This window comes from Anguilla anguilla, chromosome 3, assembly GCF_013347855.1.
Source record: "Anguilla anguilla isolate fAngAng1 chromosome 3, fAngAng1.pri, whole genome shotgun sequence".
In the NCBI taxonomy this organism is placed as follows: Eukaryota; Metazoa; Chordata; class Actinopteri; order Anguilliformes; family Anguillidae; genus Anguilla; species Anguilla anguilla.
The window spans coordinates 34,304,196-34,329,933 of NC_049203.1; the positions used below are offsets into that span (position 1 = coordinate 34,304,196).

At 47.3% G+C, this 25,738-nt stretch overlaps 1 protein-coding gene across 6 annotated transcripts in view; it reads left to right on the top strand.

The window, feature by feature from the left end:
* Nucleotides 1–25,281, top strand: part of osbpl6 (oxysterol binding protein-like 6) — a 61,257-nt gene extending 35,976 nt beyond the window's left edge. For 5 of the 6 annotated variants that reach the window (XM_035409139.1, XM_035409136.1, XM_035409140.1 and 2 more), the window contains exons 7-23: nucleotides 1,300–1,405; nucleotides 1,857–1,960; nucleotides 2,462–2,554; nucleotides 5,367–5,535; nucleotides 5,701–5,831; nucleotides 7,444–7,551; nucleotides 8,968–9,105; nucleotides 10,897–10,984; nucleotides 12,341–12,594; nucleotides 15,850–15,987; nucleotides 17,150–17,213; nucleotides 17,524–17,602; nucleotides 18,871–19,015; nucleotides 19,383–19,527; nucleotides 19,700–19,826; nucleotides 20,234–20,356; nucleotides 20,710–25,281. In XM_035409139.1, coding sequence (XP_035265030.1) covers nucleotides 1,300–1,405; nucleotides 1,857–1,960; nucleotides 2,462–2,554; nucleotides 5,367–5,535; nucleotides 5,701–5,831; nucleotides 7,444–7,551; nucleotides 8,968–9,105; nucleotides 10,897–10,984; nucleotides 12,341–12,594; nucleotides 15,850–15,987; nucleotides 17,150–17,213; nucleotides 17,524–17,602; nucleotides 18,871–19,015; nucleotides 19,383–19,527; nucleotides 19,700–19,826; nucleotides 20,234–20,356; nucleotides 20,710–20,818 — 2,121 coding nt within the window. In that variant the 3' untranslated portion in view covers nucleotides 20,819–25,281. The remainder of the gene's footprint in view (nucleotides 1–1,299; nucleotides 1,406–1,856; nucleotides 1,961–2,461; nucleotides 2,555–5,366; nucleotides 5,536–5,700; nucleotides 5,832–7,443; nucleotides 7,552–8,967; nucleotides 9,106–10,896; nucleotides 10,985–12,340; nucleotides 12,595–15,849; nucleotides 15,988–17,149; nucleotides 17,214–17,523; nucleotides 17,603–18,870; nucleotides 19,016–19,382; nucleotides 19,528–19,699; nucleotides 19,827–20,233; nucleotides 20,357–20,709) is intronic. The other variant, XM_035409142.1, reaches the window with a different exon arrangement.
* The last annotated feature ends 457 nt before the right edge of the window (nucleotides 25,282–25,738 follow it).

The window sequence follows — 25,738 nt, forward strand, 5'->3', positions numbered from 1 at the left end:
CTGTTGCTGTAAGCCTGAATCAGATCCAGTGTGACTGTGTCAGCCTGAATCAGGCAGCTCCAGTCTGAGTGTGTGTGCTTGGATTAGGCAGCTCCACTGTGTCAGCCTGGATTAGGCAGCTCCAGTGTGAGTGTGTTTGCTTGGATTAGGCAGCTCCACTGTGTCAGCCGGGATTAGGCAGCTCCACTGTGAGTGTGTCAGTCTGGATTAGGCAGCTCCAGTGTGAGTGTGTCAGCCTGGATTAGGCAGCTCCAGTGTGAGTGTGTCAGCCTGAATCAGGCAGCTCCAGTCTGAGTGTGTGTGCTTGGATTAGGCAGCTCCACTGTGTCAGCCTGGATTAGGCAGCTCCAGTCTGAGTGTGTTTGCTTGGATTAGGCAGCTCCACTGTGTCAGCCTGGATTATGCGGCTCAAGTGTGTCAACCTTGATTAGGGGATCCAGTGTGTCAACCTGGATTAGGCAGCTCCACTGTGTCAGCCTGGATTAGGCGGCTCCAGTGTGAGTGTGTCAGTCTGGATTAGGCAGCTCCAGTGTGAGTGTGTCAACCTGGATTAGGCAGCTCCAGTGTGAGTGTGTCAGTCTGGATTAGGCAGCTCCAGTGTGAGTGTGTTCGTTGGATTAGGCGATCTAGTGTGAGTCTGTCAACCTGGATTAGGCAGCTCCAGTGTGAGTGTGTCAGTCTGGATTAGGCAGCTCCAGTGTGAGTGTGTCAACCTGGATTAGGCAGCTCCAGTGTGAGTGTGTCAGTCTGGATTAGGCAGCTCCAGTGTGAGTGTGTTCGTTGGATTAGGCGATCTAGTGTGAGTCTGTCAACCTGGATTAGGCAGCTCCAGTGTGAGTGTGTCAGTCTGGATTAGGCAGCTCCAGTGTGAGTGTGTTTGTTGGATTAGGCGATCTAGTGTGAGTGTGTTCGCTTGGATTAGGCGGATCCAGTGTGAGTGTGTCAATCTGGATTAGGCGGATCCAGTGTGAGTATGTCAGTCTGGATTAGGTAGCTCCAGTGTGAGTGTGTCAGTCTGGATTAGGTAGCTCCAGTGTGAGTGTGTCAGTCTGGATTAGGCAGCTCCAGTGTGAGTGTGTCAATCTGGATTAGGCAGCTCCAGTGTGAGTGTGTCAATCTGGATTAGGCAGCTTCAGTGTGAGTGTGTCAGTCTGGATTAGGCAGCTCCAGTGTGAGTGTGTCAGCCTGGATTAGGCAGCTCCAGTGCGAGTGTGTCAGCCTGGATTAGGCAGCTCCAGTGTGAGTGTGTTTGCTTGGCTCTAAAGTTGTCTAAGGTTGCGTCTCCCTCCCTCCCCACAGGCCAAGCCCAGCTGCAGCAGCAGCCTGCCCGCCTCCTACAGCAACGGGCAGAGCAAGGTGGCAGCCTGGCTGCAGGAGTCTGAGGAGATGGACAAGTGCGCTGAGGGTGAGTGCCCGCGTAGCCTGGCCTGGTTTGGCACGGCTCGGCTCGACCCAGCTCAGCCCAGCCCAGCCTAGCCCAGCACGGCCTAGGGCCAGGTCCTGCTCATAGAGACATCCTATTAAAACGCATTACAAACATCTGCGAGTTGTGGAAATGTGGAAAACATTGCACCATCCTTAAAAAGTCAACACAAAATGACCAAAGTTAACCAATAATTTACCAAAGAAATATCTCCCCCTTCACTTCCGTCTTCAGTGCACGCCAATTTTATAGGATATTACAACAACAACAACAACAACAATAATAATCATCATTACTTTGTCTTTAAATTATCTGCTGATGTTCGAGTGGAAACACAAACCAGCAGTCCCGTGTGACTCCGAGGTGAGAGTTAGGCCCTGACCTCTCTGCCGCTGCCCCTCCAGCGCACTGAGGCTCCTGTGTTTGTCTCCAGAGCTCGCTAACTGCCAGTCCAGTCTGATGGAGCTCAGCAGGCTGCTGCAGAGCCTGGAGATCCTGCAGAGGACCCAGTCAGCGCCCAACTTCTCGGACATGCAGGTAGGCCAGCCGAACAGGCGAGGGAGCGGGGTTCCGCCTCCAGTACTGCAGGGGCATAACAGCCACGCTCTCAGAGTGCCTCCGGGGGTGGGTGGGGGGGTATCGGTAGACATTGAGTCGAGGACCTGATGCTGCCATCTGTGGCGATGGCGCTGTTGTGTGGCGGGCTCCTCGGATGCTGCGTAAGGGAGCAATCATCTCCTTCCATTTTTTGTGTCCCCTAAACACAAATGAACATTGAAGGCGAGTGAGTGTGGGCCCTGCTGCAGGTTCATGCCATTAGCCGCTACTGCCCGTTCTCCGGCTGTTGATGAAGGAGAAACGATTAAGCTTTGCTTTAACCGATGCTTTAGACGTTGATAATGCCATTTTTTCATTCCACTGCTGAACATTGCAAAGCCATTTCTTGCCAGCCATGACTTGCTGTGGAGGAGCCGGTGCAGAGACGCCGCTGGGGGTTTTGTCTTATTAACCATCTCTTCATCCATCTGTGTAACGTAGGCTAATTGCATAGATATGTCAAAGAAAGACAAGCGCGTGAGCAGAAGATGGAGAACCAAAAGCGTGAGCAAAGATGCAAAAATGCAACTGCAGGTACAGACTTCCCTCTCGTTGTCACTGGCTTTGTCTCGGCTTTGTCTCTCACACACAGGGTCAGAACCACTGCCACCAGCCTTCTGTTTCTACTGAGAAAGAAACTGATTCGTGATCTCAACCACGTATGCGTATGTTCATGTATGTTCAGAGAAAATATCCTGCAGTGTAATAACTAACTTGGTGTGACTAATCTACACTCGTAATAATAAAAATTGAGCTCTTTATAGAGGACTTCCATATAAACTGTTTCACAGTGAAATAAAGCTAGAACATAAAAATAAGTGAAAAAAGCATAAAAAATGCTAAATGCAGTAAGTGAATAAAAATAATGAAAACACATCATATATACAACATGATTGATTCTACCAAAAAGTAATACTGTTTAGTACAGAGTAGGAGAAAGTCAGACTCATCTGAACTCATTTTTCCACCTTTTTAAACAGTTATTCTAATTTTAAAAACGATTTTGGTGTTTTTTCCCTCCAGAGTGGGCTAGTCTGTCACAGCCATTTTATCATTGAGCTCCCATGAAAACATGAGTCATCAGTCAAAAGGAAATATGAGAGGTTAAAAGCTGATACTCTGTGTGCAGTATTTGATTTGCTTATCACAGTGCTCATCACTTGTACGGAATGAAATTGGATATTTGGGCCATCCGTTGCTGTGTCAACAGCATATTTACATTGGTTTCCTCCATGATGTTGGTGGAAAATTGGTTAAGCTAGGAGAAATAAGTGGTTCCTGCAGAAGCAGGAAAAAAAGAAATTGGACTATTTTACCTCCTTTGAAGTTCTTTCTTTTTGCTGGTTGATTTAACCCAATTAGCAGGTGTGTGTGTGTGTGTGTGCGCGCGCGCGCGTAGGCGTGCTGCTGTGTCCACATGGTCCTGCCTTTCAGTGAGCACATGTGTGCTTCACTATGAGTGTGTGCACGGATGCCTCGAAAGTGAATGAAATGTCTCTCTCTCTCTCTCTCTCTCTCTCTCCCTCTCTCCCTCCCTCCCTCCCCCTCTCTCTCTCTCTCTCTCTCTTCCTCTCTCTACGTGGTGCTGGTATGCACGTGTGAGCTCAGATGACAGGCCTCGCTCTGGGTGTGAATGGAATTCTGACTCTCATGCTTTTATATCACATGATAGAGTCCCATTTCAGGAGAGTGACATCACCAGACCGCCCTAGCCCCCTTCCCATATTAAATAATGACCTGTTCACGCTGACAATCCAAAATGCCCATAAAGTACCTTTTTTTTTGTTTCTTTTCATTTTGGATCTTTCTTCTGTCAGCTTCAGTTTCTTGTGCATAATCATACTAATCATTGGCTGACTCGGAGTCCTCAGATTCGAAATAAATTGAAATATGCTGTACGATATTTCTTACCTGATAATAGGTAGCGCTTTCTTTGAATGCCTTTGAGGTCAGGGTCAGAAATGAACACCTGCCACCAGCCAAATGTGGATAAATTGTTGACTGTGGCAAGTGAAATTGTACTGGTCACTGATCAAGTCAACTGATGCATTTTAGATCTGAATTTCCTGTTTCACAGTGGTCGTCCTAGCCCATTGATTGTGCATCTTTGGAACGCAGGACCTTTCACAATCTGCGTTTTACTCTAATTCACTGGCGTTCTGATAAAAATAACTATTTTTACCATAATTTCTTACCACAGCTTTAGCTTGTTTTTGACTTTTCATTCAAATGAAGGGCTTTTTCTTTGAATCTCACAATGCTACCAACGGCTGTGTAAATATTATGATCCATAAACAACGCAAATGTCAGACCCAAAAAAGATAGGTTCAAAGAAGAGAATAATTAATCTGCTGTGGTTCATGGCTGGGTCATGACCCGTTGCAATCTTTAAAAAAGGCCTTGAATACAGTACATTTATAGAACGCAGTGTATTTTTTCCTGTTATTTTTTTCTGCATAAAAATATAGAATCCTGCATTAATGTGACTATTGTTTCAATTCTAAAAGGGTCTATATAATTGTAATGTTTTCTGTATGGTTTTCAGAAGTGGCTAGTAAGAAACGTGAGTAGCTAGTAGAAATCAGTATCTATCTGCCACAGTGGCTGGTGGAGAGAAAAGTTCATTTCAGACCCTGTGTAAGGTAAATGAAAATGTATTCAAACTGTCCGGTAACAGAATAGAGGAAGCCACAGGTGGCTGAGAAACAGGTTGTACATGTTAAATGCAAGTTATTTCCCGAGTTCTGTCTGAAACATAAAATGAGCAAATGGACTGCCTGTGATGTGAAATCAGTGGTAGTTTGGTGAGCGTGAGGTTCACTTACCTTATCTGCTGGACTAGTGCCCAGATGTGCAAGTTTTGAAAACCTGAATTCTAAAATTTGAACTTGAACACCTGAATCTTGGAAAAATTTGAATATCTGAATTTAAAATAAATTAAAGTCTATATGTGTTCAAATTACAGATTTGTTTTGTGCATTCAAGAATATTAGTTGGCACAAAGAAATTGTACATATTTAATTTGTATTTAAGAATATTACTCGTATTCAAAATATTAAAGACGTAATTCACTCCATATTTCTCTTAAGCAATGTCAGGTTCTCTGTACTTTGTCTCTAGCCTGAGTGTGAGCATGTGGGAGAGATATTATCTGGACACTAGTCCCAGCAGTTCACTGCGGAGCTTCTAACCGGCGTGCACGCTTCAGATTTAAAAGATCTGAACGCTTGAGAAACCATCCAGCAGATGATCAGTGTTCTGCAGTGAACACTGATCATCTGCTGCTCACTGACAGGTCGCTGTGTCCGGATGAGTAACAGCGCCTCTGTCGGCCTCCCTCCTGCAGGTCCCGCTGAGCGCCACCATGTCTCCGGTGCGGCTGCACTCGTCCAACCCCAACCTGTGCGCCGACCTGGGCGACTTCCAGGCCCCGGTGGCCCGCCTGGCCGACGCCGTCGAGTGCGCCGCCGACTACATCAAGCTGCAGGAGGACTTCTGCGTCATCGCTCAGAAAGGTAGGGTGCTGGGGGCCCCACGCTAGGGGCCCCGCGTTGGAGACGAGCGACCGGGCCGCTGGCCCCAGGGAGGGAGGGTTTCGCCGAGCTCGAGCGTTAGCGCCTCAGCCCTGCTGCCTCAGATCGCCCTGCTCCTGCTTACCCCTTTTGTGGTTTCCCTTGCAGTTCACTCTCTCTTGAAGTCGGCCTTCAACACGGTGGCCATCGAGAAGGAGAAGATCAAGGAGCTCCTCTCTGAGCAGGACCAACCGGAGCAGGCTGGCCAGGTTATGACCCTGAGGAGGTCTTTGTCGCAGGTGAGCCGGGCACCTACACTGCCCTCTGGGAATACACCAAGCTGACGGGCGCTCGATAGTCGGTCGACGGAGGGGGGGGGTCTCTTTGGCACTGGTCAGGAGTGATCCGTCCCTACTCTCTGACAGAGTGCTAACACTGCGCCGACGGTCGCAGATTGGGACGCGTTCTATGTGGGTTAAGCCATGGTTGCCACAGCGACTAGCACAGGAATTTGCGTGGTGAACCGGAGGGGGAGGAGGTCACAGCTTTCAAAACTTTCTCCCCGTGGTTTCAGACCCAGTTTCACATATTAGAAGAGTAACTCCTCTCATACCTCAGCAGAATGCGGATTCTGCGTCTCGGTTGGGGAGCGGCTAATAATATCTGTGATTCTTTGCTATGGGTAAACAAAAGTCAAACTGGGGAAGTAGCTCGTGAAATGGGATGAGAGATGCACGCATAACGACGAAATAGCCAGCAGGTCGCTGTGTGTTTTGAAAGTGCTGCTGCAGAGTCACCAGCCTTTTGTTGTCTTCCACTTTCGTCCCACACCTCTTCTCCCACATCACAACTCTGCTGCCCCCTAATTGGCTTAAAGGGACCGACCGACAGGGTCCCTTCTTCAAGGGCCGACCCACCAGGCAGGCTGTAACCTGACGCTTGGACCCTCGCTGTCGCCGGCCGATTGTCGCCTTGGCGTATTCCCGGCTGTCCGGGTCACGGACCGAACGCATGCGGGCTGTGTACACATAAATTACTTTTACCCTCACGGATTCGGTTCATTAACCTGTCAGAATCCAGGCCCCTGACATTTACTGTCTCATGATATATTTTGTTTGTTTTAATGCTGGCTAGATGTTTTAGAGCTATGTAAATTGAATCCACAATGATCGCTCACTTTATTTGTTTTTTTACAAATGGGAAGAATCGGAGATAAGAAAACTATAACTGAATACCATGTTTTCCTTTATCTGTGCACTTCAGCAATTCAGGAAAACTGAAGCTTGTTAACTGTAGATTGTTGGGCTTTCTTGGTGTCGTAGTGATTAAATGGAAATGGACCTCCTAAGAGTTTATACAGTCTATATGAATTGTGCTGACGTGCATTGTTTTGTGTAATGCATTGCTTTTCACATCTTTGATTTGCATACAATACCGTGTCCTGAGAAAGGCCTCTTTAAGGAAAAAATATCACAGTACTTTTGAATGCAAGAGGTTCAAATATATGGTATGCACGAATTTCATGTACATGTATGCCAGTATAAGCTTATCTGCCTCCTTAGCAAGCTGGGGTTGCAAGTGCAAGTTTAGTTTCAAGTGAATAAACATGGAGTGAAAACTGTTAGCTACGCAGTATCGATAAAGCTGTATCGGAAAAGCAGTATTGCCGTAATTAAGCTGCTTTGTGATGTAATGATCAGCAGCACAGTGGAGGTTAAGGGTCATCTAATGCTGTCAGTTGGCTGTCATATTTTTATGGTTCACAGGCCTGTGATTTGCAATGACGCTAAGTGTGTGTTTTGTGTTTGTACATGTGCGTGTGCATGTGTGTGTGGGTATGCGTGTGCTTGTCTGCGGAGTGCAGCACAAAAACCCTGTCAGGCAGTCCTTCAAAGTTCCTTCCCATTTCAGGCGCTGACCCAGAACGTGGAGCTTCGAACCCGTCTCAACCGCATCCACTCCGAGTCGGTCCTGTCGGAGCAGGTGGTCAGCGTGAACATCATTCCCAGCCCTGACGAGGTACCTGATCGATTTCGCCTGCCCCGTCCCCCCCCCTCTCCTTCGGTAAGCCGGGAGTGGGCGTGAGCCCTGGCCGGGGCGCAGCCTAATTCAGCGCTGTAGCAGCGCGGCAGGGGGGCGGGTGGGGGGGCAGTGGAAAAGCGCGGCGCTTCGTGCACGGGGGCCAACCGGCTACGGAGCGAGCCGCGGGTGGGCGGGCGTTTAACGATCGCCTCTGCGACTCCCGTCCGTCTCGCGCCCGCTGATTGGCTTAGAATAATGATGCGAGCCGCTTCATCAGGAGTCCGTCAGCTTCAAAGCGGCTCGTTGCGTTGCCGCCCGGGGAATCGTCCCGTTTTCCATTCCGTTCCCACGGTAGGCCACGCTGTCCAGCAGCTCTAATCATAGCTAATGCTAATGCAGCGCTGGCCCGTTCCGTTTCGCCCCAGCAGCGCGCACATTGACTGGTATGGGATGCGTGGATTATTTGAAATACTTTTGCGTCGCTTATTACGCTTCACGTTTCACGGGGGCCGTTGTTTATCCTGATATAGATTTTTTGGAGCCGGACGGATTTATGGGACAGAAGCGCCATTATAGTTTGACCCCGTGCCCTTTTAATGAGCGCAGATGCATGTTGACTCAACCATTAAAGTAAATGGAGGAGGGGGCGGGGCGGCCATTAAAGGCCGGTGCCTCGACATGCAGGAAGTTGCCGGTCAGGGAGAGCGGTACGCGCTCATCAGAATAGGCCCGATCTGTTTTTGAGATGGGAGACGGCGGTGGAGTTCCTCCTCGCGCAGCGTTTCTGCGTCTCGCCGGAGGCCGAAGACTCGGCGCTCAGCGTCCGCTGCGCTCGCTTGCGTTTAAACGCAGGCGGCGGTGTTTGAGGACGGCTGCGCTGCGTGTTGCGGCCCTGATGTGCTGAGAGCTGGCCGGCATACGGGTGTGAAGGTGTTGCGGTGCCCGCCTGCAGCCCAGCGAATTTGTGTGTAAGAGATGTCCACAGTATTTTCTTTTAAAGAATTTTTTCATGCCCATTTTGTATGTTTTTAACTTTTATTCAGGCAGGGAGAAAGCAGAGATTACACATAGAGAAGAGGTCATGGTACATAGAGGGCTACACCAGGGAATCGAACCCTCAGCCACGGGGGGGGGGGGGGTGGTGGTGGTTGGGTTTTTTAATTCAATCTTTTGCTTTATGTTCACATGAAATTTGTATTACATACCTTGCAGCAGTCAGTATGCATTGCTCCTTCAGGTGAATACGCGCCAGTAGTAAGTTGTAGAAATTAGTCTGCAGGACTGTGTTCACAGCAGGAGCTGATGTAGAAATGTGCAGGGCTGTGCCCGAGTCCCTCTCTCTGAAACAGCGCAGTCCCACTGGGCCTGAGTCTGACTGTCACCCCCCCGCCCCCCGTCCCGTTTCGCCCTCAGCCCGGCGAGCAGATCCACGTGGGGATCCCCCTGTCTCAGCAGGCCTCCAACGAGAGCAGGCTCTCCATGTCCGAGTCCGTCTCCGAGTTCTTCGACGCCCAGGAGGTGCTGCTGTCGGCCAGCTCGTCCGAAAACGAGGTGAGGGGGGGTGTGGGGACGTGGGACCTCGCGCGGCTGCAGCGAGGGGGCGGGTTGGTGAGGAGTGTGTGAGGAAGGCAAGATAGGCTGGCGTGGGGTGTGAGCACGGGCAGTGACTCTGGAGGCGGCCTGGTCTCCACCGCTGTGTTACCTGCTGCCTCTCAGTGTCAGCCCGTGCCTGCCATCCTCCCCTCCATTGGCTGCGGGCAGGGACGTCACGTGACCAGCGCAACACCCAACCACCATCTTCCCTCCTCCCGCCTGGGCCGGACGCAGCTCTGTTCAGAGGGAAGGGTCATCAGTCTCTTTCTGGCGGGTGATGAGCGATGACTCCGCCGGGTCTTCAGGCCCGCGGTTTCTCAGCCATCGCGCTTTTTACGCGAGCGGATCGCGAGCCTCCTGGAGCGGCCGCTAGCGCCATGTCTCTCCGTCCCCCGCCCAGCTCCAGCCCAAGATTGAGATGGACTCCTGGGGGGTTTATTCACGCTGTCAGTGAGCTTTAAATTACCGATGGGATCAATGGACGCTGGTCCCTGGATCATCCTGAGAGGCATTGTAGTGCTGCGATGAATCTCTCACTGTCCAAACGGACATGCTTTCTGTGCGCAGTCAGATGTTAAAATGGAGGATTATTTAAATAATTGAAATGAGATTAGTTTGGAGTAGTGGTCCTATGAGCACAGCATTTGGCCACATGAATAATCTGTATAAACTATTCTTCACTGAATATGGTGCTGCGTTTGTAGAGGTTTCTGTATTGACACCATCATTCAGTCTTCCAGAGAACCAGCTAAAAACATTAAGTTGGGTCACCCCTGCCCGGAATAGGTTTGAGGGTGATTGTTCAAAGAAAAAAGAAGCAGCTTCTCTTGATTTTGTACCTTAACCACTGTGAACACATACACAGTTGAAGATAAAAACAAGGTTTGTCCCTGAGGAAAATCCTAGCAACCTCTGTGTTGTACATTCCTGTCTGTCAAAAACCATCAGAAAGGAAAGTCTGTCGAGCATAAAACGTCAAAAACGATTTTAGCCTTCAAGCTTTTTTTGACGGGAAACCGAATGTGAGACCATTACTTGATATTGATATCATAATTTACATGGATGTTCACTGTCTGCTATTATGCACAAATAAAAGTGCTTGATTTGTTACGTGACCAAACCAGTATAGTATTAAGTACATTTGCATGAAAATGATAGGAGATATGGTGAATGGATGGAGGTTTGCGGTTGTTTTTTTAACTATATAAGGAAAATATTGCATTAAATCATGAAATCGCACCACTTCTAACTAAGAGACAGAAAGGACAGCAACATACAAAAAAAAAAAATCAGACAGCCATCTCATCTGAACTGTGGAAACGATCTCACATTTCCCGGCACAGCCAATCGTAACATGCTTCAATCACGCATTGCTGTTGAATATTGTAACAATTTGTCTGTCACAGACAGACAGGGCTGTCCGCTGGGGAAAATATGTTTCTGTAGTGCTTTCAGGACAGCTAAATATAAAGAAGTGTACCTTTGTATGTAGTTGCCCTCCTTGCCTGTCTCAGCGGTATGCTGGGTGCGATTTTAGGATTGGTAGTGTTTTCACTCTGCAGTTAAAACTGCACCCGTAATGCGTATTTTTGGCTGCGTTGTTTTGCCCTTGCTGGTGTGCAGTAGCGCGTGTCCCTTCCGCGCTCAGCCCTGGGGCCGAATGGAGACCCGCTCGCGTCGCCGTATCTGCATGACCGGCGGCAGCTGTCCAGATTAGACTGCATAAATCCCTCTCCTTCACTTCCTCAGGCTTCGGACGATGAGTCATACGTCAGCGATGTGAGCGATAACATTTCTGAGGACAACGCCAGCGTCACGGACAGCCTGTCCAGGCAAAGTACGTCTCTCTCTCTGCCGCACCGCCAAGACGGAATTTATCTCTTTGGATCACTGGCTGTCATTTCACCTTGAGTCCATCTTAAAGAGCCTGCCTTGGTTTGGCCAGACTCCCTCTGAAAGCTTGTGTGCTGGTTGTTCGGTCGCTCTCAGTGTGAATGAAGCTGGCTGTGCACGTGTGTGTACGTGCCTTTCCGTGTGCGTGCTCATGCGTCATAGAACGGGGCTTCCTGGGTGGGCTTTCATTCGTCTTTACAGTTTAATGTGATGCACTCAGAACGAACTGTGGCCATCCTGTTAATTGACAGCATCTAACCGCCCTAGGGTTGCCTTTGGCTGATTTTTACCTCTTTTCCCTTGTGCACAGTGCTAGTTCTGATTAAACATCAACCCCTCCCCTTTCCCATAACATTAGTGCAGCTAACATCATGGCTGTAATGTATGCAGTGGTGTCTATAGCAGGACATATAGGTGGTATAAATTAGAGCTGACCATTATGAGAGGAGACAGCTGTTTCTCCCAATGCAGAAAGCTGTAATGAGCATTGGCCAAGCACGTCTTCCATGCAGTTTGCTGTAAAGAAGGGGTGAATAGTGCTGTCTAAATCCACGTTGGTGGAATCATTTATTTTATGAATGGGCATGGGTGGCAGGTAACAAAGACCAGACATATTTTGACTGAATGGTGGTGGCTTTTATTAAGGTCCCAAATTATGAAATATTGTTAGCGTGTATTGTTCATACCTAGACATCATTCAACTCTTACAACTGACAGGCACTGTAGGGAAAGTTAAATTCAGCTTAAATGTTTACTATGTAGGATTTTGCGGCCCTTGTAGACTCAGTGTTTGTGAACCTCACTCACACCTCCTTAGTCCTCAACCCAGCCCACATGTTAAGGGCCCTCGAGCACTATAAACAAGATAGAGATGTTCTGGGTTATCCAGCGAACTCAGTAATCCTGCTTTGTCGTTTCTTGGCTTCTTAGCATCTGCCATTGCAGCAAACCGGCAGCAAACACAGGAAAGAGTGCCACGCCCAGAAACGTCCCAAACACATTTTAGAATAACAAATACATGTAAAAGGTGCACAATTTGGTTAAAGTTTGTAAAGACTGAGCTTCCCAGTGCATCATGGGTATGCCTTAGAATAGTTATTTTATAATATTTTCAAATAAAGATCCTGCATGGTATGCCTTTAAATGAAGGGGTGAGCGGTGTGTACTTTAGGACTGCAGAACTTAATAACAAGCACTGAAAAGAGATCAGCATTGGTAACATTAAGACACATTAATAATGAATGGGATCTTAATGTGATCCCTCACCGTTGCGGCTAAAAGGCGTGCCCTGTCCTTGCAGTGCCGAACGGCGAGCTAGCCGGGAGCGGCTTCCGGAACGGGCGCCGCACGTGCCTCCCCGCCCCGTCCCCCGACATCACCAACATCAACCTGTGGAACATCCTGAGGAACAACATCGGGAAAGACCTTTCCAAGGTGTCCATGCCCGTGGAGCTCAACGAGCCGCTCAACACGCTGCAGCACATGTGCGAAGAGCTGGAGTACACTGAGATTCTGGACAAGGCTGCAGATACCATCGACCCCTACGAGCGTATGGTATGTTCCTGATGCACATCACCCCTATGAAGACATGATGAATTCTGAACACACACTAGACCTATGAAGACATGGTATGTCCCTAAGTCACATCACCCCTGTTGATCACATAGTACATCCCAAACACACACCAGACTTATGAAGTCATGGTATGTCCCTAATACACACCACCCCAGTGAGCACATGGTACATCTGTTACACACACACCACCCCAATGAGCACATGGTACATCTCTTACACACATAACACCCCACTGAGCACATGGTACATCTCTTACACACATAACACCCCAATGAGCACATGGTACATCTCTTACACACATAACACCCCACTGAGCACATGGTACATCTCTTACACACATAACACCCCACTGAGCACATGGTACATCTCTTACACACATAACGCCCCAGTGAGCACATGGTACATCTCTTACACACATAACACCCCAGTGAGCACATGGTACATCTCTTACACACATAACACCCCACTGAGCACATGGTACATCTCTTACACACATAACGCCCCAGTGAGCACATGGTACATCTCTTACACACATAACGCCCCAGTGAGCACATGGTACATCTCTTACACACATAACACCCCAGTGAGCACATGGTACATCTCTTACACACATAACACCCCAGTGAGCACATGGTACATCTCTTACACACATAACACCCCAGTGAGCACATGGTACATCTCTTACACACATAACACCCCACTGAGCACATGGTACATATCTTACACGCATAACACCCCACTGAGCACATGGTACATCTCTTACACACATAACACCCCACTGAGCACATGGTACATCTCTTACACACATAACACCCCACTGAGCACATGGTACATCTCTTACACACATAACACCCCACTGAGCACATGGTACATCTCTTACACACATAACACCCCAGTGAGCACATGGTACATCTCTTACACACATAACACCCCACTGAGCACATGGTACATCTCTTACACACATAACACCCCAGTGAGCACATGGTACATCTCTTACACACATAACACCCCAGTGAGCACATGGTACATCTCTTACACACATAACACCCCACTGAGCACATGGTACATCTCTTACACACATAACACCCCAGTGAGCACATGGTACATCTCTTACACACATAACACCCCACTGAGCACATGGTACATCTCTTACACACATAACACCCCACTGAGCACATGGTACATCTCTTACACACATAACACCCCACTGAGCACATGGTACATCTCTTACACACATAACACCCCACTGAGCACATGGTACATCTCTTACACACATAACACCCCAGTGAGCACATGGTACATCTCTTACACACATAACACCCCAGTGAGCACATGGTACATCTCTTACACACATAACACCCCACTGAGCACATGGTACATCTCTTACACACATAACACCCCAGTGAGCACATGGTACATCTCTTACATACATAACACCCCAGTGAGCACATGGTACATCCCTAATACACCCCCCAAGACTGAGGATGTTGGGGTTCATTCCAGTTGCTTATTTTATCCGTCCTCATCCCCTTGCCCTCGCGTGACTCAGAAATCGATCGATGTCCGCCATCTTTAAGCACGTTCCATTCCATTGAATTGTTCTTCGAGGAGCGAGGAGGCTCCCAGAGGAGACTTCATCGAGGATACAACAGTGCTCCCTTTGTGGAAGTCTTTTGTGACGTGTAAAGGATCCACCTCTCCACATCTGCCACAGTTTGAAATATGGCAGGAATGCCACCACGCAAATGATATTTATATTTATTTAAATGATAAATTATAATTTTATACCGTTCCTTTCTCTTTTGCTTTAATTCATAATGACACGCATTCTTTCGGACTATCAAAAGCCATGTCTATGCTTGACAAAAGAGGCAAAAAAACATGGCACTGTTTTCCCATATCGTTCAGTGTGCTTGTTACTGCATAACAAACACAACCTTCAATGCTTAGCGTTAACACCTGTCCTTTCAAAACGATATAATTTTGGCAAATGTAGGCTATGCAAGTGTCATGTAGCCTTTGTTCATATCGTTGAATGCAAATAACAATGGACACAAATAGTTTGCTCTACAATCGCGGCAATGTTTTACACTGAAATAACTTAAACATGCCTTGTGTTCAAAACCTTTTTTTCCCCCTCACTTTTATGACTGGGCAATAATGTCATTTCAGTCTGTTCATGTGCATTTGCTGTCTTCTAACTGTGCAATTCATATTATAGGCTGTTACTGTTTTTATTTGACAGTGTCCAGTAGATCATTGCATCTGATTTTCAGTGTGGAAAGCAGCTCTGGGGTAACAGCATGGTTCAGTAGCCCACTGACAGGCGATGCAACGCGTCATTAGTGACTGACATCGCTTCAGACTGACGCCTGACTGAGCAAGCACATGCCATCGGCCTGACATGTTACCTTGATTCCTCCATCCTCGTATATCATCCTTGCATCTCTTCCTCATGTGCCCCGTTGGCTGGAGCGAAGGAGTGAGGAAAGGACGTGAGGAAGCGATTAGAGCGAACCCATGGCGTTTCTCTATCTTACACAACCCCTAAGAGCACACAGGGTGTTCCCAACAATGAATGAATGCCACCAGCGAATGCATGATGCTTCCCTTCTTTAAAATGTCCGGTTCCCACCCTAGTGTCGAAACCGTGGATGCTATTTTTACATCCGCGTTTGTGTGGCGATCCCTGCTGCTGTTTCGGGACGGTGTCGACGTCCTCGGCCCTTATCTCCTGGAAACACATGGCGTCGCCTTCTTTTCACGCCGCGGCCCGCCTGATCGACCGCAGTCGGCCCCGGCGCGGTCCGGATTTGACGGGAGAGCGCGGGGCTCGTCCCCGTACCGCAGAACCGCGCTTCAGACACACGAGCCAACCAGCAGCCCCCTGCACGATGCGCTGCTATTACACGGCCCAATCAGCCGCTTCTGAGAGGGAGAAATGAGTGCTTTCTCTTCATTGTGTGTCATGTCATTAAATATTTAAGCATTCGTATTTCAAGAAGAGGGTTTAATGGCTGTGCCGAGATCACAAATGCACCCCTGCTTTTATTATTTTCCAATTAGAAGCCTCCTGCTGAAAATAAGCTGCATTCCAGTTGTGGCCAAGTTCAGTCAGTATTACACTAAAGGTTTTAATGGATGGATGGGTGCATCCCACTTTGGCCTTAATTCATGAATTTTCATTATTGTCTGGTCTCTGTGATAACCAATCAGTGATCTTTGGTCCTCCAGGTCCTTGTTGCTGCTTTTGTAGTCTCTGGATATTCATCCACGTACTACAGAGCAGGAAGTAAACCATTCAATCCTTTACTGGGAGAGACCTATGAATGTATCCGGGAAGACAAGGGCCTCTGTTTCTTCGCTGAACAGGTATGCTGCAGCAATTTCTTTTTTTCATAAGTTGTCATGGCTACGTTTTTTATTTTATTTTTAAGTCTAGACACAGTTTTTATTGGTTGAATCAATATTTGTGAAAGCCTCTTGTTGGTCAAGCTCTGCTACATGGTCATATCGTCAAGTCCAGTATGTCTTCTGGACTGTTCCCATGGTTGTGTGCACTACAACTTTTCATACGATATGATTATTATAATTGTTATTCATATGAAATATAATTTTCAACCATAATTGTAAGTGTTATGGACTGTCTACCGATTCTGTGGCTGTCTGCAGCATATCACTGACAGGCAGACCCATTGCACCAGTTTGAGAACTCCTGCTTCAAAGCAGGTGGAGTTGTCCATTTCCCCGGTCATTCCACACCCAGCGGCTATATAATGTCAAACTAACTCTGACAGGACTGTTGCTCAGCGCAGAATCCCCTCCTCTGGCCCCAAGGCCTCAGAGTAGTAACATTCCCACAGTGTCGACATTCCCAGTGTCAGTCTCTGGCAGCGTCTGTGCCCAATCGGAGCAGTGGCATTTGGCGCTGGCTCCTCCCCCCATTGTCTGGCATCATATTTAGTGGCCCTGCTTTTGTGACCGCTGTGCCCTTCACCCATGGGGCGCTGCTGTAGTCCGGAGCATCAGTGTCATGTTTCACTGGCCTAAAGCTATTTTGTCAGACGGCCAGAGAGCCAGAAGGGTGTGTGCTGCCCACCAGAGTTTTGTCATTGTGCCAATTTCATTGGATATCCTTTATTTTAGAAATGCCATTTTCTCCTTATAGAACACACACAACCTTCTATAACACTATAACAGTTAATGCTCTACTTTTAGCTTGTGGCTTCTGTTGTCCATGGCTTTGTTTGTTACACAGCTGCAAGCTGTTCTTCCTGCCATGGAATGTGTGCACAGTCGTTGTTAACTAATTTATTGTAAAACTTTATTGAACTTAAATGTGTATATATTAGCTCCCTCTGTTAGAGAACTTGATTTAAGGGGAGGTGAAAATAAGTCAAAAAGAGTGGCGACGGATTATTCTGTGGCATAAAGCATCCCACAGAAGGGAAGTATGAAACGGCGTCACAGTCCAGCGGTCTCGAGAGAAACATTCCGCATTCCGCCTTACTGTTTGCAACTGCCCTTTTTCCAGGTGAGCCACCACCCACCCATCTCGGCCTGTCACTGTGAATCCAAAAAGTTCACCTTCTGGCAAGGTAAGAGGTGCCATCCATGCCCTATGCCCTACATGGCTCTGGCCCTGCCCCCTCGCTGTAATGGAGTGCTGAAGGCAGCTAACTATCAGTTTTTCTGCTCCTCCAGAGGGCCACAGGAACTCATTGCCATGTCTGTGCAAAGCTAATTGATAGGAAACAAGATAATTGATAGAAAGTCGATATTTACGAGAGGCGGCTGGGATGTTTGTTCTTCAGGGCACAGGGGAAATAAGCCGGCCTGTTTTGTAAAGTGGTAGTTTGGCGGGCCGGGGCGTTAGCTGACCGCTCCTCTTCTGCTCTGCCCTTTCAGATGTCAGATGGAAGAACAAATTCTGGGGGAAGTCCATGGAGATCCTGCCTATCGGGACGGTCAATGTCATGCTCCCGAGGTGGGTTACGCAACACAAGCTGTTCTCTTTCTGTGTGTGTGTGTGTGTGAACTTGTAATAATACCTTTTGCTGGTCCCCACAAGGTCAAGAGGCTGTTTTAGGGTTAGGACTTAGGGTTAGGGTTAGGGTTACAATTAGGTTACGGTTAGGGTTAAGGTTAGGCGTGTAAGGTGTAGTGGTTGGGGTTAGGGTTAGAGGTTACGGAATGAATGTAGTCAATGGGAAGTCCCCACAAGGATAGCAATACGGAACTGTGTGTGTGTGTGTGTGTCTCTCTCTCTCTCTGTTTTTGTATGTTGTGTGTGTGTGCCTGTGTGTATATGTGTCTGTGTTTCTCCCATCTGCCTCTGTATCTCTCCTTCTCCCTATTTATCTCTCCTTCTCCCTCTTTTTTTCTCTGTGTGGAGGATTTAACAGCTGGGGACAAACTATTTAGTGACACTCTAATATCCCATAATGCCTTTTGTTAGGCACTGCAGTCATAGATTTCTGTTGTGCTCTGCAGAGGTCCAGGAAGTCCTCTGATGTGCACATTTCCCAGCTGTGCTCCTGGGGAAGGGCTGGGGGGGCGGGGGAGGTGGGGGAGGATGGGGGAGGACTGAGCGTGCCCGAGGGCTGCTGATCTCACAGGGAATCCATCAGACTGTGACGCCTCTGCAGGGAAGAAACGAAGATTCGCCCACAATGCCCCGCAGCCTAAAGAGATGATGTCACACCTTGTGACTCAGCAGCAGCTCGTGCTGGGCCCGGGGGGGCCTTCGAGTCGGCGCAGTGCACTGAGCGTCTTACGCATCACGGGGGGAAAAAAGGTTTTAGCGGAATCGCAGGTCAGATGCAGCTGACGGGGTGTTGAAGTCATCGAGGCTCTCGCTCGCTGCTCGCTGTTCGGGCAGCGATGCGTCTGCAGTGATGCGTCTGCAGCGTGCGTCTGCAGTGATGCGTCTATAGCGTGTGTCTGCAGCGATGCGTCAGCAGCGATGCGTCTGCAGCGTGCGTCTGCAGTGATGCGTCTGCAGCGTGCGTCTGCAGTGATGCTTCTGCAACGATGCGTCTGCAGCGTGCGTCTGCAGTGATGCGTCTGCAGCGATGCGTCTGCAGCGATGCGTCTGCAGCGATGCGTCTGCAGTGATGCGTCTGCAGTGATGCGTCTGCAGCGTGCGTCTGCAGTGATGCGTCTATAGCGTGTGTCTGCAGCGATGCGTCAGCAGTGATGCGTCTGCAGTGATGCGTCTGCAGCGTGCGTCACGCGTGCGTTTTGTGCGCCCAGGTTCGGCGATCACTACGAGTGGAACAAGGTCACTACCTGCATACACAACATCCTGAGCGGGAGGCGGTGGATCGAGCATTACGGAGAGATCACCATCAGGAACAACAGGAGCAGCGCGTGCATCTGCAAGCTCACCTTCGTCAAGGCAAGTTTGCAGGCGGAAACAGTCAAACAAATACATATACTTTATTTGATTGGGTAAATAATAAGGTCACAGCACTGTATTACTTCAGTTAATTAATAATGAGAGCAATGAAAAAAGAAAATGTCCTTTGGTTTAAAGACACCTGTATTGTTAGAAATGAAAGTTTTTCCACCTCTGTATTACTATTTCAGATTTACTATATTAGTATTTCAGATTTATGCAGTAAAGCGGTGATGTCTTTCTTCATTAACACACTGAGCATTGCCGTTTGTGTGAATGCTTAACGCGCCCAGTCTGTGTGAATGATTAACGCACCCAGTCTGTCACCATCGGCGCCTGAGAGCTGGTCCACTCTGCCTCCTCTCAGGGGAACTACTGGAGCTCGAACGTGAACGAGGTCCAGGGCGTGGTGATAGACCAGGAGGGGAAGGTGGTCCATCGGCTGTTTGGCAAGTGGCACGAAGGCCTGTACTGCGGCGTCCCGCCGTCGGCCAAGTGCGTCTGGAGACCAGGTGCAGTCGGATACCGTTTTACCCAGCGTTCGGTCCTTCAGCCACCCCGTTCTGGGAACGTCCAAGCTAGCGCTTTGACCGGTTACAAATATTCACAAACAAGGTTTGGCGGATTTTCATTTTAGGCTCGCGCCTTATGGACGTTTGCCTCTCCTGCGCCCTCTCCCCCCAGGGTCCATGCCCACCGACTACGAGCTGTACTACGGCTTCACCCGCTTTGCCATCGAGCTCAACGAACTGTGCCCCGAGATCAAAGACCTTCTGCCGCCCACCGACGCCCGCTTCCGCCCCGATCAGAGGTACTGCTCCCCTCGCTGCGGGTCACCTGTCTGTGCCGCAGGAGGCCTGGTCCCTGCCTGTCTGCAGCGCTCTCTCGAAAACTCTGGTGACTGTGCCAGTGACCTGAACAAACATCTTTGTCCACTGCTGCCACCTTCAGGATGAAAAGGGTAGTTACAATCCACACCGATGTATAGACAATTATGTATTAAGACAATTTACAAATAACCCCTATGCCAGCCACTATAAAGCAGCCAGGCTGCCAGAAACTTTCGTAAGTCACTAAAAAAATCTTCATTACACACAATATATTATCTGGGCCTGTCGAAAAAACATACAGAAACTGGAGAACGTGACCCTTTTTTAAGTTGGTAGTGGGTGTAATAGAAAGAGCGGGGCTGGGTTAAAGCCTGACGGTTGCACGCAGGTACCTGGAGGAGGGGAAGGTGGAGCAGGCTTCTGCTGAGAAGCAGCGCATCGAGGACCTGCAGAGGACCAGGAGGAAGTGGCAGGAGGAGAACAACGTTAAACACCAGCCCCGCTTCTTCAAGTGAGTGACACGCCCAGGCCACGGCACTGCCAGGGCCACACAGGGCCACACGAGAGCCCTCATCTGATCTGCTGCCCGCAGCCTGCCTGCGCCAACTGGTGTTATGGAAAGAGTGCTGAACCCAGGGAAACGCACAAACTGCACACACACGCGCGCACACACCACACACACACACCACACACACATACACACGCCCGCACACACACATACACACACCTCATACGCACATACCACCCACACATGCGCGCACACACCACACACACACATACACACGAACGCACACGCACACACACACACACTCAAGTATTTAACAGTCTTATACTGTTTCTGACCGTTCGTCTCTCTCCTCACAGGAAAGTCATCGATGCCAATCAAAGGGAGAGGTGGGTCTCCAACAACACTTACTGGGAACTCCGCAAAGCACCCGGGTTCAACAAGCTGGAGAACCCTCAGCTCTGGTAGCGTCTGACAGGCTGCGTCCAACATATCATCTCAGACAAACAAACGCTTTTACCTATGCACAGTTTTTGTTTTGAATGCCCTCGTCACTAAGACCACGACACACACGGGTACCTGGGACTGCGGAACCAGCAGAGGAATAAACGCCGGACGACGTCCGTCACCGAAGCAGTCCCCCCCTGGATCACGTGACCCTCGCTGACTCGCAGAGAAGTGGTCGCCAAGGCAGCGGTCTGACTCGTAGTTCCGTCCTCTCGCCCTTTTATCCTCCGAGTATGTCTTTGCCTTAAACAAAAAAAGTCTCTTAGCAGAAACGGCAGAACATATTCAGACACACCTCATGTGAAGCTTTAGTGGAAGAGCTCGATTCAGACCGATGTTTGGATCGAGCTGCTAGTTACTGGTAGCTATTAGTATTACACGCATGTTAAGGCAGCTTTCATTGCCATAGGTTAAGACAAATTCATGCGGGCATCACAAATCAGTGGCAGTTAAAAAGAAAATAATGAAGATACGTAATATTTATGTAAAATATCAAACCTTTTTCTCATTGATTACATTTGGTTGAGGAATTCACAAAATAGTCAACGCTTTTGTCATTGGAGTAATTTATCTTAGAAAAGCTTTTGTTTAGCTGAATATAGCCCTATACTCTTTAGGGACAAGCAGTTCCTCTGTAAATATAATTTTATTCCAAGAATATGAATTGTCGGCATTATCAATGAAACGATTTATAATTTAAAGAGGCTGGAACCTGCGCGGTATACCATTGTATGCTGTTAATAGCGTTTCTCAATCTCTCATTGCACTTGAGAGCTTTGGCAGCAGTGAGTGACCGGCACAAAGTGAACCCCAACATTTCCACATCATCACTGGTGCCCGCATCACATACAGTACTACTGATTGTTCCAATGCTTACCCTCAGAAGTAGTCTATAAAAGTAGACTATAGAAATGAGCTAGGCCTATTGGTATCAGCCAATCACTTAGAATATGGAAATTGACCTGGTGTTGGTCCTTTAGCAAACGGATCATTACTGCACAGCCTGCCTGTGCCCTGGTCACTTGGAGCTAACCTCCAGCCCTGCTTATATGAAGAATAACTCCACTAACTGCTAGTCTATAAATAAGAGACCGCGTGTCAAGTGCTGCTCTCATGATGTGGACGTATTCCAGCCAAGAATGTTTGGCAAGCACGCAGGCTGTGAATCCTTTAGGCCAAGCTTTATACCCCAGACTTTATTTGGAGCCCCTTAATTGGAACTCCCCACCGTCATCAGTTTCACCCCGACTACATAAAGGGCAACGGTACATTTCCTTCTTGATTTTGGCTGAAGCCTTGCTGGGCATTCCGAGAGGAACGGGTCCTCCGGCAGTTCCAGATTTCCTTGGAAAACGGAACTTTCCTGTTCCACGAGGGAATCAGGCCGTACCACCCACCGCCGCTCTGTCTGGAGGTTAAGGTGTCCTCCGGTGTCTCGTTTCTTTATTTATGACCCTTGCTGTAGGGCCAAATGTTTCCTCACGTCCCCTAGGCACTTCAGTGGAGTGCAATACAGCAGAACAGCACCATCTACAGTCACCTTTTAGGAATGAGGAGAAGCGGTGGCAGTTTGGCATGAGCGGCTCAACACAGAACGAGGCGAGAGCACTGTGTTTGAAGCCAAAGTGCGTCCCGTTACTCATGAATTTTATGATTATAAAAGCATTGTAGTGCTTCGTTTGATTGTGTTTTTAGTATGCTTTTTTTTCCCTTTTTGGTCTGTCAGATTTTTAATTGAATGTTATTTTCAAAAGCCAAAGAAGTGCACACCCTTTTTTTTGTTTTTAAGATTACCAAATGGGAAAGGGAAATTAGTTTTAATGTTTAAAAATAAATTTTTTCTGTCTCCCTGGAGAGTATATGGTTAAGATCTAAAGTTTTATAGGTACTTAATGAAAAAGTAAAAAATACTCTGGCCAACACTGCCTTCATTTAAGTCCAACTGTAGATTTAAGAGTTTGAGTCAATTAAATGTTCAGCGTGTAAAGGGAGGCTTGGCAAGTAAACTATGAGCCATCTAGATACATTTTATGAATTAAGCTCATATTATTGTTATCGTTTTGTGATCTCAGTGAATAATGAATGTGACATTTTACACTGAATTCACATTTGATGCTCGGGAGCAACCGAACATAATCCAGCTTTGATTGAGGGGTGGGGGAAGGTTGTGATTTTTATTTAAATCCATTTTATGATTGGTGGTTTGTGAAGTCTATTTATTTTTTTTTTTCATCTCAGTGTGTAAAAGTAGGGACGCATAGCTTCATCCTGTATGTTCTTTCACGCATTCCAGCAGTGCAATTCAGGTCACAGGAAAGAATCAGTAAGCAGGCTCAGGCTGGCCTTGCGTAACCTGCGGGGACTTGAGCCCAGTTCAAAGCTTTTCTGTAGGAAGTAGCTTTCTCAGCAACAGTTCTAATTGCTGTGCCTTAACACATTGAGCCCTTATACTTTACATCACATCATGTCATTTAGCAGATGCAACTTATCCAGAGCAACTTACGCATACACAATGCAGATAGATTCCCAACTTGTGCAAACAGGGATCCTACAAGTTGAGCATACTTGCACTTTAGGAGAAATTATTTTCACCCATTTTTCTTTGGCCCATATTTTCATTACTTGCTGGCAACCTGGGAAGCTGGTGTTCTTGGATTCAGTTTTGCTCTGCAAAAATGTGTAAAAACAGCCACCTATCCTAAGTAGTGCTGTTCAGTAGCCTGGCATTAGAATATTAGCAGTGTGGATTTGGCTTCTGGAAACTAAAGGCCAGAGTCTTACCTTTGAATTGATCATTGATCTCAATGTGTCTTTGCTGGTTTTTCTTTGCTAACTGTGAAGAGATTCATTTGCTGAATAATCTGTTGCAGTCAGCAGCTGGTTTCGTTTCTCTTTACAGTGTCTCATGGAAGCCTTTGCGTTTGCATAGAACCCCACCGCATCGTATCCTCAGAGATGCCCATGCACATCAATTTCCTATTTGTTTTTTGGTCCCACAACCATGACATATTGGCTCTGTACAGGCCAGTAATGTGGGCAGACTGATTTGAAGATCTGTGAGTGCACCTCAGTACGCGCTGTTGCACTTTTCAAGCTCGTCCAGTACAGGCATCTCTAAAGACATAAGCGTTGTCTTTGAAATTATTATTGTTTTCCCTAAGTGAAATGAAATAGTTTTTATTCTTAACCTGACTTAAAAAAAGAACACTACCAAATGCAAATAAGGCGAAGTGATTCAGCTGCGAGTTTGTACTGAATATTAATCCAAATGCTTTATAATCCTTTTTTAATCATGGACCAGAAAGGAAATCATAGGGAGACCAATGATCAGTAAAAGGTAAATTTTTAGTTGCCTTTGGCTTGTATGTTGTTAGATGCAGAATTGTGGTTCTGTTGAATTGAGGGTTAGGAATTTACCTTGCCGTTTTGCAAGTTTCAGTTGTGGGGCTACTAGAGAAAAGAGGAATTTACCGGTATCACAGATCTGTGGACTATGCTTGAATGGTGGACAACAGGATTATAATTTTCCAGATTTTCTTCATTTTTTTTCTCTTTATTACACTTGTACAGAACCTGTTGGCACATTGGATTGGAATGTACTCGCTTGTTGTACAACCACTGCTTTCCCACAACCTGTTCACAACCACTTGGTCCCTCCAGGTACTGGTAGCTCAGATTCCCCAACACTCTGCCCGCACTGACAATTCATCAAAGGTTCTGGCTCAGTCTTCATACTTGTTCCATAAAGTCATAACACATTGAAAGTAGCAGCTGTAGATTGTGTGGTTGTTATGGCAGCTGTCATGCATTTGTTCAGATGTTTACAAAGATCCGAGAGTTTACAATTTTATGGTGGTTTCTTCTCCTGAGATACATGATTCTACAGGCTGTGTGGTACCTTGACATTTCACATCTGTTGTGGCTATAACAGATGCAATAAAAAAAGACTTGAAGATGTTAACTGTGTGTGGAAGCCTAAGATCAAACATTTCATTCTGAGATGGTCATGCTCATCTTTGGAAAAAAAAAATGCATTCCATGTTCCACATTCCCAGAGCAGCAGACTGAGTAGAAAACTAAGACTTACAAATTACCACTGCACCTACATCTCACTGACTGCAGGACAAACATCCATTACACCCATCAACTGTAATGTTAATAATACTTGCATGTGCAAATGACATAGCCTGCCAATGAATGTTGCAGATGCCTTACGAAAGGTCCTATCCTTTAGTTTTTCTTTTTCAGATTGACCTGTGCCACTCTGTGGGTGCAGTGTTGCGCTGTCCGCTTAGTTATTTAAATCCATTTTCTAATGGGTTTCTTTTGAAGAAGTGCAATTGTATAATGACATACATATCTTTTCATGAACACTGTACACTGCTGCTATATAGTGCTTGTTCTAATAAAAACAAAAACAAGAAGTCTGGTGGTATTCCTTACAGCTTGTCTGTGATAATTAAGCAATGTAGTAAGTGTTCCTTCCAGTTTCCTTGAAAACTCTGAAGATGGTTGATTATTAATGTGTATTGTGGAAGCATTTTTCAGTGTGTGTTCAAATATGGTTAATTTTGGTGGACTTCTGCATTTTCACTCCACTTTTCTTAAAAATATATATTTTATTTACCTTTTTCCTTACATAATTCTGTGTGTCATACAGTATTTGAAGGCCATCACATCGTAATAGTCTCATCTCATCGAGAGCAGACAACTCTTATCTCTGCACCTGTCAGCCCCCATTTGTTACAGACCACTAGCTAAAGAAGCCACTGGTTCATGTTCTTGTTGACCAAAACCCTCCCTTTCTGTTAATTTCAACTAAACTCCAATAGCTTAGCTCCGAGTCAATCAACACACAGGAACAGTGTCTCACTCTCTAGA